Below are 13,163 nucleotides of genomic sequence, written 5' to 3' on the forward strand. Positions count from 1 at the left end.
TGTCATTCGTTAAAGTTGCCACCCAACATAAAATTCAGAAAGAGTTGCCACCTAAAATCATTAGCAGCGCTGGCCACACTGCACTTATATATTTATAACCGTCTGAATGACGGTAAATACAACGATACATAAACTAATTAGAAATAAAACGGTTGGGCAGCGTTATTTTCAACCACAACAACTCTAGCGTTTTTCTTCGCAAACTGTGGCACCTCAACCGTCTCCAATGCCTCAGGCTCATACGATATCACCTCATAGTCCGTATTATCAGTCGCAATTTCCACTTGCTCGAATTCAGCTGCATCACAGAAATCATTCGGATCTAGTTCAACCATGTCGTACTGTTGATCCGCCAACATCCCAGATGTCAACGCGCTGCCATCCGTGAGAAATTCACCATCCCTACTGCTCTCCTGCATTTGCTTAGCCTTAAGTGCAGCCGCAGTTTCCAGCTCAAGTTTTTGCATTCGCATCATCAACCTGGCATTCTCATCCAAATGCGAATGACGCGCTCTCACATGTTTGTCCCGATCGCCACGCTGTCGAAACGTTTTGGTGCAGTATTGGCAATCATATGGCTTCTCGCCGGTGTGAATACGTTGATGATTTTTCAAGGCATCCGCACGATAGAAACGCTTGCCACACTCGTCACACTCATAACGACGCTCACCACGATGGATGAGACGATGCTGATAGAATACGGAGCCTGTGAGAAATCGCTTCCCACACACCAGACAATGATACGGCCTTTCGCCCGTGTGACATTTGCGGGTGTGATCGTTGAGATCTGGACGTATGGTAAACTTGCGTCCACATCCTGGCTCATCGCAAACAAAGGGCTTGACACCTGGCAGGTACAATCTATAGCACACCAAGTGATATTATGATGAGGATGATGCCACAACTCACCCTGATGGAAACGCAAATGCTGCCACAAGTGGCTCGATTGTGTATAGGATTTGCCACAAATATCGCAAAGATATTGCCGTAAGCGACCAACTGCAGCATTGCCGCCAGCGTTACCACTGTTATTGCGCAACTCCTTTTCACGCTTTTTTTTATTTAGATGCTTCTCTTCGTAATGCGGCTGTATTTCATGGGCATACTCAAAGTTGCTGGCACAAAAATCACAGGGCAGAATCATACGCTTCCCAGACTCGCTGAGGCGAGGATAATAGTGATATGCACTGTAACTACAGGAAGGTGTATCTGATTAATTGGCTGCCAAGAGATGGTAATTCAACTGCTTACCGATGTTCTTGGAGCAACTCCACATTGGCAAACTTGAGTTCGCACACATTGCAAACAAAATAGCGATTGGGACACATCTGCAACTGCTTGAGACCTTCCCTCATATACACACAATCAGTTTGATAATGCACACTGGCCTCCTTGGCGGTGGTCATCACCAGGCTGCAAGCGAAACACTCGAAACGACGTTCAGGCAAATGAGTTGCCTCATGCTTTAGCATTAATTTGACATCCGCAAAGATGTAATCACAAAACTCGCATTGAAGCACATGACTCAAAATGAGCGAGGAGAACAATTCATGCTCATAGCGCTGAAGCTTATCCAGCTGCATGCTGACCGCAAGCAGCTGATTTCCCTCAACGGACAACGCACTCAGTTGACGCTTCAAATCCGCTTCAGTTTCTTGCACTGTTGTGGACTTCTTTGCTTTTGGCAGCAATGGATAATGCACGGAAATGTGTTCGAGTGCTATTTTGACATCGTAGAAGACGCGACCGCATTTATTGCACTCGAGAACAACGATCAGACCCAACGCTGAGAGCGCCGAGTGAGGCACATTTGACTGTGTGGGTATCAAATCCAGCGCATGCTTTTCCATGTGACGCACCAAACCGGAAGCGTGTACAAACTTACGATCACAAATGTTGCACTCGTTGGGACCTTTGGAGGCGGACTTCTTCACCTTGGAACTGTCGACGCCCGTCTCCAGATCGTATTTGAGCTCTTCTTTGACATATCGACGTATGCGGACCTGATTCTCGATGAGAATGCGTTCACTGGGCAGTTTCTTGGGCTGCACAGGTTTCTCTATGTTGGCAACTGGTGGTTGCTTTGGAGTAGCAGCTGCAATTGTTGGCTTTGCGTTGACTTCACAGCGATGTTCTTGAAAGGCAACAGAATGGAAGAGACCATTGCAATTGGAACACTTGATGATGCTCACCGGTTGCTTCAAAGTAGCAGTTGGCACTTGAAGGAAATCACGCAACTTTTCCCGCTCCGCTTCCGGATCAAAGTCAACCTTATCATCGGCTTCCTGTAGTATTTGCTTCAAATCCGGATCCGCCAGTGTACGCTCAACGGCATCCTCTGTTTCCATCTGTATCCCATTCGTGATGCCAAAAAAACTGACTGAGATCCTCATAGTTAAAAACGCCATCGCTCTCATTGGCCACCAGCACAGTGGCGCCTTGTTCCAGTTCACAGCTGCGATCCACGAGCAATTCGGCATCGCATTCAAACTCGGCCATAACAAACTCGCCGCCATCGAACAAATTCAAATCCCCATCCATTATTGTTTAGAGAAAATGACAAAAAAAGCAAAAAATTGAGAAGGGAAAATAAATCAAATGAAAAGAAAAATTTGTCAAATTTGGTAGCGATGCGTCTTAATTCAGAGTTCGACTTCCAATGAAATGAAAACTTTCTTTCGTTTGATAACAATCGAAAATCTAGACAGGTGTCACAGTTGCCTACTTTGTCAGCAACTGTCAAGCTTCCTTGACAATAGTGTCGCTGTTTAAAACAAATGACAGTTATTTCCTTAAAGATAAAGACATAGATTGTATTGCATTTAAACCTTACGACCTTTAATCTTAATATCTAACAAAGCAACTTCCCAAGTGCTGCTCTTAATTTGGGGCATAAAATACAATTTTAAACTGGCAGCCAGTTTAATCAAAGTGGGGTTTACATGCTTATCGTATTGTTTATAATATATAGTCTATATCTATTGTGGGTTTCTACCACACAACCAGTCACACTCTCTTGGTCAAACATAGCACAAGACAATACAAAACATGACAAGAGAGGTTTTATCAGTTAGTCACCTAAGAGGCATCAAAATATGTTTATATTTAGAGCCGTTACATATCCGAATATTTGGCCAAATATGTGAACTACACACAGTATATACATAGATAGATACAAACTATATATATAGATGGTTTAAGTCGATTGTTTATATTTTCTTTTAGGGAGCTCAAATTGTCGAGCGCAGGTGAAGAAGGCGGTGATTACTGGTCGCCGGTTATCAGTTTGCCGAGATAACAGTATAGTCGAGACTCGCGAAATGAGTAAACGCGATGACATACCACCAACGTTAATCAGTGCGTAACTTTAACTCGGTCTGAACGGCAGCAGGTTAAACGCCCACATTTCGGGGGGATCTTTACCACAACAGCAGCTACAAACAAAATCATCCACATCCAGAGATAGAAAAGAGATTTGTGTGCACCTCTTTTGTCGACACGGTAAATGCAAATTGTGGTCAGCCATTTGTGTGTGTCTTTGTCTGTGTCTCAACGCAATGATTCACCAGCATTCAAACGATAGAAATCCGTAAATTGATAAAAAAAGCCAATGCTTCTTATCGGCAAAAATTTACTGCAAGATAATGCGCCAGCGTGGTGGATATCGTTTCATTCGCTTCGTCGGTTAACGGAACTGGCAAAATAGCCTCAGGTCTACGTTTCAATTTGCTGGAGTTGCGTGTGGCTTTTTGTAGTAGCACTTCAATTAATCCAGTGCCACGCATTTCAGGATGCATCATGGATATGGAAAGTGTCACATATGCGTACATCTCCGAACCGGTTGAGTTTAGGCAGCTGGAGGGCAAAGCCATCGATTTTCGCAAGACGTTCGATGTGCGCGGTCGCGGCACCGATGAAATGCTCCAGTTATATTTGCGCAAGGCCAATCTATCCGACGATCTCGACGCGATACCGGCGATGCAGCGACGTGCCTACGTTTACGACATTATTAGAAGTCATAAGGGTCCCGGTTATTGGGTGGTAAATTGCGATTATTAAATTAGCAACAGCAGCCGCATATACATCATCGTCACCATCATAGTCATCATCAAACTCAGTCATTAGCCGTTTGCGGTCACAGCAGCTTTGTTTATCTTTGTTCTATGTGTGTATTTGCAGCCACCGTTTATGCAGGTGAGCAGTGACGTGTTTGCACAGCCACCGCCCGCAGTTCTACCGCCGCCATCAGCTCGCTCCACACCGGGTTCCGAACGTCGTCTCTTTGGCGCAGACGCTGCCAGCCTAAAAATGAGCTATTCCTCCTCATCAAACAGTTTAAATAGTATTGGCGGTGCCTCGAGTGGTGCTCTGCCAGGTCCTAGCTTTGGCACCAGCGTTCTCACCAGCAAGAAGGGCTCCAAGTATGAGATTAGCGGACCAGTCAACTTTCAGCATGTCTCTGGCGATGTCACCAGAGATCGCACTCGCAATGCATTCGATTTGAATGAGTCGAACAATGACAATGTGCTCAAGAAGTACATGATGGAGCATAGGATCACGGAGGAGGATGTGGCGGGCATGAAACGCCAGGATCTCATCAAGAAGATTGTGCACTCCAATTTCACCTGGCTGGTAAATAGAATTAGCTAACAAATTTGTATGCATATCGATTTAAACTCACTCTCTCGTTGATAGCCCAAAAAGGATGAGCTAGCCAAGACGAAAGCTGCACCACCTACACTGCAGTATGCCACCATTTCCACCAACAATCAGATAACTCCGCCACCTTCTCCTCCGCCGACCCTTCGAAATCCTCCTTCAGCACAATTCTCCAACTATGCCACGCTAACGTCGCGCTTCGTGGACATCTCCGACATGGATGCGCCTTCCATGGAGCCACCACCGCCGTCGAGCCACAGACAGCCAGAAGTTGTGGGCACTGTGGTGCCTGTGCAATTGCAGAACAACAGATCCAAAGTGCCACCACCTCCCTCGGCTGTCACGGCGGCCAACACACGACCCAAACAGCCGCAAGTGCCACAGCAGTTAACGGTTGAAGTACGTCCTTCGCAGCCAAAGACATCGACTGAAATTTATGCCACCATTGGTCAGACGCAACGCAAGGTGGGCACAATGCGCGTGCCGCCTCCAGCGCCTCCCAAGCCTTCGGTAGCGCCCAGTGCAACGACAGCCCAAGTGCAATATGCGCCTAGCAAACAGGCGCCTCCTCCGCCTGCGGTCAAGGCCGCTTCACAGCCACAGTATGTTCCTCCAACTCCATATGGAGCGCGAAGTGAGACACAGAATGCTGCTCCAACGGCAGCCCGCAGTGCGGCTCCTCCCTTTGCCGCTGAGCTTGTGCAGTCACGTTTTGGTGGTCCACAGACGCGTCCACAGGCTGCTACTCAATTGCCAGTGCAGAAGCCAAAAGCGAAAACTGCGATTCCGCCGCCGCCGCCACCACAACCGACCAGCGGAGCAGCAGCACCACCACCGCCACCTCCTATGCCAGCAGCTGCTCCAATACCGCCACCACCGCCGCCAGTAGCAGCTGGAGGAGTACCGATGCCTCCTCCTCCGCCACCAGCTGGAGGAGCACCGATGCCACCGCCGCCGCCATCAGCGGCGATGGGCCTTAAAAAGTCTGAGCCTGTCAAGACAGCGGCAACAGCTGCTGCAGGTGGTGGAGGCGACGATCGCGATGCATTCTTGCTAAGCATACGCAAGGGCGTCACACTAAAGGTGAGTGAACAATAAAAGTTTGCGGTATTCTATTAACACAACCGTTACTTACAGAAAGTCGACCGGAAATCAGCCACAATTAGCGGCATTAAGCCACGTGCTGAAAAGAAGCCAGCCACCATGGATTTCCTGAGCGAACTTAAATTAGGCATCACGTCGCGACGAGTCAAAAATCCAGCCGATAATCCTTACTCCGAAGCCAACACCGGCAATGAATCACAGGCGTAAATTTAAATTCGCATACTGCGCCTAAGCTTCAACCTTTTTTCACCAAAATGGGCAACGCTGTGTACTGTGATTGACCACCACTACCTACATTTAGTGTGACCAGCCTACGAGCGAAATTCAAAAAAATTATTGCATACTTTAATTACTTATTTGCTAAATTACATTTATTTATATGTATATATACCTATATAACGCACACTGTTGAGCTTAAAAATAGCAATAACAGCACATTAATTACGATATAGACAAGAATGTTATTCATGACATTTACAATTACCAGTGAAATCTGTAAATAAATACACTTGTGTATATGGGTGTGTGTGTGATAACTTATCTAGCTGATTAACACTTGTAGTTTTGAAAAGCTTGCGGCGCTTACGAACACTGTGCACAAATACGCTTGTATGTGTGTGTGTTAAGTGATAATCAGCTGGACTGACGCTCAGGTGAGCGGAGTAGAAAGAACAACAATCATTTTTGATTTTGATTCGCGTTCGCTACGTTTGAAAAGCTAAGAGTGATATTGCAAATTTTGCATTAAACAAATAGTATTCTGTAAAATCGTTTACACGTTTTTTTTCACGTTTACCACATTTAGAATATATTATTATGCAACGTATTGCGGTAATTGGAGGAACCGGCATGACCGGCCAATGTGTTGTTGACTACGCCTTGGAGAAAGGTAAAAAAAAAGAGTGCAAAAAGATCATTTCATTATGCATATATTTTATACCACTTCGCTTGCAGGTCTCAAGGTGCGTTTGCTTTACCGCACCGAACCCACGATTCCAGAACGTTTCAAAGGCAAAGTTCAATTGGTTCAGGGCGATGCCACCAAATTGGAAGATGTAAAGAACCTTATTGAAGGCGACGGCGCTGTCGATGGGGTTTGTGTTATTTTGGGCACTCGCAACAAGCTGGAAGCCACCACAGAATTGTCACGCGGCACCGAAAATGTGATAACCGCCATGAAGGAAGCCAAAATTACGAAATTCTCTGTCGTCATGTCATCGTTCCTGTTGCGTCCACTCAACGAAGTGCCCGCTGTCTTCCACAAGCTGAACGAGGAGCATCAGCGCATGCTGGACTTGACCAAAGCTTCGGGTTTGGATTACATTGCCATACTGCCCCCGCACATAGCTGATGAGCCGGGTACCAGCTACACAGTGGTGCATGATGAGGCGCCAGGACGTTTGGTGTCCAAGGATGACTTGGGCAAGTTTATTGTGGATTCACTGGATCAGCCAGAGCATTATGGCAAAGTCTGTGGCATAGCCAAGAGCGCCAAGAGCAATTAATCAAAGTAATCCATTCGAAATGGTAATCAATATAAATTAACATTTATATGATGAATGATCTGCATATAAATGTTCATCAAGTTGTTGTGTCAGGCGCTTTTTAAACGTACAAATATTATATCCATTATATTGAAGTCTTTTTTGTATAGTTGTTAAACTAACGTATTTACACTTTCCATTTTTGATACCAAGAAAAATGAATAAATTACATTTTTATTGCATTTACGTGAACGTGAATCAATTGGCAAAGCAGCATCGACAACGGCGCTCGGTCAAGACACCTGAAATTTCAAGCTATTAGCAGCTGTCGCATTGCACGTCACCTCAACTATTTCAGCAATGTGCACCTGTAGAATATTTTGCACCAAAAACTATGACTGACTGCTTCCGCTTTAACGCTCAATGCTAATAAAATACGATAAACACAACGCAAAAAGTGACCGCAAAAGAGAAAGAGAAGAGAACGTGTACTTTGCAAATACAGCGAGCATGCAATAAAGTAAATTTGGCATTTGACTAGAAGCTTTTTTTGAATACTGTATAGTAATATGTAGTTAATTTTAGCTGCTTTGCATTTTAAAATAATATTAAAATTCAGGTTTAAGTTCAACAACTGGTTCATGTCTTTGATAAGCACTGGTTTTAATAATTGCTATGGTTTGGGTCTTAGCTTGACTTGATTGTTGGAGCTCCTATTTTATATAATTTTAAATGATTACTTAATTAAAAAAAGAGCATTAGTAACGGATTTGATAATGGAATCATTTACAATCATTTCGTCACTAAAATTACATGTGGCTCAATATATCGAGTGCTTACTGCGTGTACACACATGCATAGGTTGCTATTTGTGATAATTAAATGCCTCGACTGTGTGTATATGTTTGGTTTATTTTTGTAAAAATTCAAATTGAAGCAGCTTTTTGGCTGGCTGTCGTTGTTCGTTGGGCAGCAGGCTGTAAGATCCCCCTTTCCGCTTTCCCTCTCCGCCTTATCGGCTTGTCAGATGCAGCTGTAATAAAAATAACATTACCGGGCAACATCATCAATTTTTTTTTGGCTTGTCGCCGCAACAACGCCGTGAACTTGAACTTGTCATAGATTTTTCAGACAGATTGCAGACGAATGTTTCCGTTACGTCTTCCTGTGCATCATAAACATAATAATATAAACACTTAACAGATTCTTCACGGATGATGTGTATCTACATAATTAATATAATTTATTGCCTTTCATTTTGTTGTTTGCTTAATGCTACAGTTTCATCTCCGATATGTATATATCTATATGCTATGCTATGCTTTATATAATTGGAAGATAATTGAGCTATCATATGTAAATATATGTTTTTGTAGGTAGATATTGTCTAGCAAAGCATTTGTTCGAGCAAAAAACCACAACAAAATCATACAAAATCATTTCCAATTAAAATTAACAATAATAATTAATAATTAGATTAACATGAATATATAGATGGGATGGTATGTGCTATATGCTATATTCTGTTTATAGCACTTTTGCCTCTCGATGTTTCTCAAGGAAAGTTGTTTGTTGTTTTTTTTTCTTTTTCTTTTTGGTAACAAAAAATACATGCGGAAAGTAATATATAAAAATCAACACGAGCGTAATAATGAATGTTTTCTGTGTGTGCTTTACGTGTGTGTGTGTGTGTTAATCGTAATGGAATATGAGATAAACGCTCGAAAGGATAACGGCAGTAGATGGATAAATACCATCAGTAAGCGTTTACCTCAATTTGTTTTTTGTTTTCTTTGACTAGTTTTAACAGTTGAACTGAAGCCTTCAAGCCAACACTACAACTACTACGGGTGCTGACGCCTATAAGACCTTCTTCATGTATTTCTTATTAATATTCTGTAAACTGGGCAGCTCACAGTGACGCGGTCCATACATGGAAATGGGTGCACAGTACTCATAGCCAATGCGCTCATAGAAACCATCCTGATCGATGGTCGACAAATACAACGTATTCAAATCCAGCACCACCCGACAATAGTCCTCGGCAAACTTCATGATCAGCTTGCCAAATCCTTGACCACGATACGCTTTATCGACGACAACGGACTCCACAAAGCATGCCTTCTTCTTTGAGGTGATTGGGCTCAGCTTCAAATGCGCAATCACACGACACATTCCCTCGGTGGTGAGCACAAGACTGCAGGGCAGAGTATCACACGAGGCTTCCAAGGAGCGCATGCGTGCCGTTTCAGAGCGCGGCCATTCCGAGTTGATGAGCGCGCAGGTCTCCTTCATTAGCTCCGGAAAATTGTGTATAGGAACGACATTGAACGGACTGCCCGTGACATTGAATGGTGGAAGCCCCTGTAAAAAGACAGATTCATTTAGTAGATGTAAAAACAATCTCGCCGAATTATATTAAAACATTTGGTGCCTTGTTGTTCTCGTTTGTTTTTTTTTTCAGCTCTACCTCATAGTACGGCTCCGGTTTAATATAACGCATATCGTTTTAACTGATAAACTAACTGGGCCGACTGTCGTTCTGCCAGCATCGGGCTAAGGAAAGTATCTCAATATCTATAAGAGAACAAAATGTTGTATATGCTTCGTTTTCGTTTCAATGTGAAGCGAAAGAATGTTGTACAAAAAACATAAAACAATTTGTGATTTATTTACACGGGGAAGTAATTAAGAAAAAGATGTGATTAAAACATAGCACATATCGTGGGTAACACCCAATTAATCATGCTATACACTTGACAGCAAATATAAAAATACTGCGTATTTGAATAATGTGTAAAGTTTTAAGCAAAGCTGATAAGATTCACAAAAGCCTAAATTTTAAAATATGTAGCATTAACTGGGGTTTTATTATACATTTTCTAAATTATCTGATTTGAAAGATCTATTTAGTTATCTGTTTAGTTAAGCTTTTAAAGCTTATTTCTTTGCTGATTGTTTTTTTTTTACAGTTTAAAGAGTAAGGCCTAGGAGGTCTTATGTATATGTCTACAACCAATATTTTAAAATTATGATTTATCTGTAATATATTACATATATTATTATTTTACGTAGTTGTCTAATGATTGATTGTTTTATCATCGTAAACAAAAAAAGTGTAAGAGCTGGAGGTCTGCTCTAAAAATCAATTCCTGACAAATTTCAATCATAATTAGATCAAAACTAGAATATAGTTCTTATGTGAACAATTGTCCATGCTTATCTACAATATTTTTATCCTATTTCAATAAATTCGTGTTGTCAAAACATTTTTATACTCGGCACAATTATAATGCTATAAACATGCTACGACCGCAGATCGAATATAGTTCAATGCTGCCTTCGATAAGAGTTCAAAGCTCTTTAATAAAAAAATGTGTAGCAATTGTATAGTTAAGCATACTAATAGTATTTTTATAAATACGTATATAGTTTGAATTGTCGGAATCTGTCGTGGGATTGTGGAGGCGTCAAATTCTTAGATAATGTTTTCACACACACACGCTCACATATATAGATATGAACAAATACACATATGCACGCGAATAATGCTGTCCATGAAAATCAAGGTGAGGCATAAAAAACAACAAGAACACTTCTCTCTGTACAAAACGTTGCTAACGCTAACGAGACTTTTGCGACCTTCGACTGGCCAAAACAACACAACAACAAATATATAGATTTATATACACTTGGATAACATAGTAGTTGTGAATTATACAGAATAAAATAAGCAAAAAAATGAGTAATATAAACAATTGTGCACTGCACACGCACACTTGGCTAGCACTATTTGTTGTTGAACAATGCGTAATTATTGATTTTCCTGCAGTATTATGTTTTGCTTTTTACCATTGCGAGCAATCTTTGCTCTTTTCGTTGTTGAATTTCCTCACGAGCGCCACGGCGAAATGTGCAAAGCGGACTGATATAGTTCCCAATACTGACGATCCAAGAACCGAAGAAAAAAAATTGTATAAAATGGGCCAAGTTCCGCTGACCGAGCGAGCAAAAATGTTTAATATACAAATTTGATGTTGATGATAATTTCTGTGTCTGTGTTTGTATTTGTGTGGCGGCAGCGTCACCGACAACAACAACAACAGCGTACGCTTCGTTGAACTTGCACACAATAAGAATCGACGTCGATTGGATATGTATATGCTTCCTTCTATACTAAGGCTTTATTTTAACATGAATTCAATTTTGAAACGCGCGGCCGTTACGTTATATTTTTATTTTTAAACATTATGCTTAATATTCGCATGTGTGGAGCGCTGTTTTTGCGTGCAACGAGTGCTGCCACCTGGTTGGGGAATCGATTCTGCCTCTAGCTCTGCCAAAAATGTATCGACCCACCACCACGATCGCCAACAACACCAGTGGCAAATTATCGGTCAATTTGCAAATTTATCGAAATTTATAAACAAAATAAAAATAACAAAAAAAAAAGTAGTCTCGCAGTTGCGAATTGGTTGAGGTGCATGCAAAAATTAAGCTACACGGAAATTAACGGTTTAACAGTGAACTTACAGCACGATTAGCGCAGATTTTAATAACGCGCAAGGAGCAGCAAATGAATTTTCCTGTTCGCGACACTGAATTTGTATATTACACAACAAATAAATCAAATAAAAAGAGACATATCGACAAATATAAAAAAAATTGGCAGCGTGCAGTCTATAAATAATTTGTAAACAAAAAATAGAGAACGAGGAAAAACGAGACATTGACACTGACCCACTACTTTGCCTTGAGATTTCAACATTCTTTGCTGTCGTCGGCCGCCACTCAAATTGCCTTGAGAAACATTAGCACGTGATATCCTTGACCATGGCGAATCGTCAGATGGCGCCTGCTCCAGAGAATCATTTGCGCCTCTCCTGGCACGACACCCAAATGATGGCAACACTCAGTCCACAGACGGTCATGGATTACTTCTGCCGCAAGAGCAATCCCTTCTACGATCATCAGTGCAACAATGAAACTATTAGAATGCAGCGTTTGGGCGTGGAACACTTGCAGTGGGTTTTTCCAATATCAGTTTAAATTATCCTTACTAAATTGTCTCTTCTTAATCGCAGCAACATGCTGGGTCTGGAGTATATTTTACTTCATGTTGCAGAGCCGATTCTCTACGTCATCCGCAAGCAGCACCGCCACAACACCGCGGAGGCAACACCAATTGCCGATTATTATATCATTGGCGGTACTGTTTACAAGGCTCCTGATCTCGCAAACGTCATAAATGCGCGCATTGTAAGTTGAGTGCGTGCGAGTTAAGAACGTGGCTAATTAGTTTATATTACAGCTAAACACTGTCGTGAATCTTCAGTCGGCATTCGAGGAAGCCAGCAGCTATGCTCGTTATCATCCAAATAAAGGCTACACCTGGGATTTCTCCTCCAATAAAGTTTGTAAGTAGATTGCAAGCTTTTCATTGTCTAATTAAAATAATGATTTAAGCTGGAGAAATTAATGCGCCTCTTAAACTAATCTACTCTTCTTTTTTCTAGTGTCGGACAAATCCAAGTCGGACAAGAAGGACGCCAATGGTGCCAAGGATGAGAACAGCGGAACACTCTTTCAAAAGCAACGTGTTGACATGTTGCTAGTCGAATTGTTACGAAAATTTCCGCCACCCATTCCACCCACACTTCAGAATATGCAACAGCCACTGCAGCCTGGGCAATTACCAAGTGCAGCTGGAGCGGATGGTACGGCATCGAATGCTGCTGGAGATAATCATGCGACTGGACCGCTGGATATTGCAACAGAAAGCATTGATATGAAGCCACCACCAGAGAAAAAAGACAAAGTAACGATTTTGTAGCTGTAGTTTTCTCGTTTATTTGATTTTGGACTGTATGTTTTATATATATATAGATTATAAGTCAACACAACTTAGCCTAAATG

General features: G+C 42.1%; 5 protein-coding genes across 8 annotated transcripts; 3 read left to right on the forward strand and 2 right to left on the reverse strand.

Annotated features, from left to right (window-relative positions):
• Nucleotides 1–52: 52 nt before the first annotated feature.
• LOC133836269 (testis-specific zinc finger protein topi) lies at nt 53–2,668 on the reverse strand. Its single transcript, XM_062266657.1, is given in 4 exon segments — nt 53–847; nt 910–1,193; nt 1,252–2,370; nt 2,372–2,668. Coding segments are annotated over 4 exon segments (2,283 nt in total). The 5' UTR covers nt 2,542–2,668; the 3' UTR covers nt 53–137.
• A 583-nt stretch (nt 2,669–3,251) lies between these two features.
• On the forward strand, nt 3,252–6,281 carry LOC133836270 (uncharacterized). 2 transcript variants are annotated; one of them, XM_062266658.1, is made up of 5 exons: nt 3,252–3,501; nt 3,791–4,041; nt 4,180–4,632; nt 4,696–5,742; nt 5,797–6,281. In XM_062266658.1, the coding sequence occupies exons 2-5, from the start codon at nt 3,799–3,801 to the stop codon at nt 5,968–5,970; spliced, it is 1,917 nt and encodes a 638-aa protein (XP_062122642.1). In that variant the 5' UTR covers nt 3,252–3,501; nt 3,791–3,798; the 3' UTR covers nt 5,971–6,281. The 2 variants fall into 2 exon arrangements, with proteins under 2 accessions (XP_062122642.1, XP_062122643.1); XM_062266659.1 differs by lacking the exon at nt 3,791–4,041 and having other exon boundaries at nt 3,258–3,501.
• A 116-nt stretch (nt 6,282–6,397) lies between these two features.
• Nucleotides 6,398–7,489, forward strand: LOC133836281 (flavin reductase (NADPH)). 2 transcript variants are annotated; one of them, XM_062266675.1, is made up of 3 exons: nt 6,398–6,416; nt 6,569–6,652; nt 6,718–7,489. In XM_062266675.1, exons 2-3 carry the CDS (start codon nt 6,580–6,582, stop codon nt 7,266–7,268), a joined length of 624 nt encoding a protein of 207 aa, XP_062122659.1. In that variant the 5' UTR covers nt 6,398–6,416; nt 6,569–6,579; the 3' UTR covers nt 7,269–7,489. The 2 variants fall into 2 exon arrangements, with proteins under 2 accessions (XP_062122659.1, XP_062122658.1); XM_062266674.1 differs by lacking the exon at nt 6,398–6,416 and having other exon boundaries at nt 6,442–6,652.
• Nucleotides 7,490–8,471: 982 nt separating this feature from the next.
• On the reverse strand, nt 8,472–11,519 carry LOC133836283 (N-alpha-acetyltransferase 80). 2 transcript variants are annotated; one of them, XM_062266678.1, is made up of 3 exons: nt 11,100–11,519; nt 9,718–9,824; nt 8,472–9,611 (listed from the first exon to the last, which is right to left on the reverse strand). In XM_062266678.1, exons 2-3 carry the CDS (start codon nt 9,748–9,750, stop codon nt 9,108–9,110), a joined length of 537 nt encoding a protein of 178 aa, XP_062122662.1. In that variant the 5' UTR covers nt 9,751–9,824; nt 11,100–11,519; the 3' UTR covers nt 8,472–9,107. The 2 variants fall into 2 exon arrangements, with proteins under 2 accessions (XP_062122662.1, XP_062122663.1); XM_062266679.1 differs by lacking the exon at nt 9,718–9,824.
• Nucleotides 11,520–11,661: 142 nt separating this feature from the next.
• On the forward strand, nt 11,662–13,154 carry LOC133836276 (mediator of RNA polymerase II transcription subunit 6). The gene is made up of 4 exons (XM_062266667.1): nt 11,662–12,271; nt 12,332–12,506; nt 12,559–12,664; nt 12,764–13,154. The coding sequence occupies exons 1-4, from the start codon at nt 12,081–12,083 to the stop codon at nt 13,078–13,080; spliced, it is 789 nt and encodes a 262-aa protein (XP_062122651.1). The 5' UTR covers nt 11,662–12,080; the 3' UTR covers nt 13,081–13,154.
• The last annotated feature ends 9 nt before the right edge of the window (nt 13,155–13,163 follow it).

The sequence above is a fragment of the Drosophila sulfurigaster genome, chromosome 2R, assembly GCF_023558435.1.
Source record: "Drosophila sulfurigaster albostrigata strain 15112-1811.04 chromosome 2R, ASM2355843v2, whole genome shotgun sequence".
Classification (NCBI taxonomy): domain Eukaryota; kingdom Metazoa; phylum Arthropoda; class Insecta; order Diptera; family Drosophilidae; genus Drosophila; species Drosophila sulfurigaster.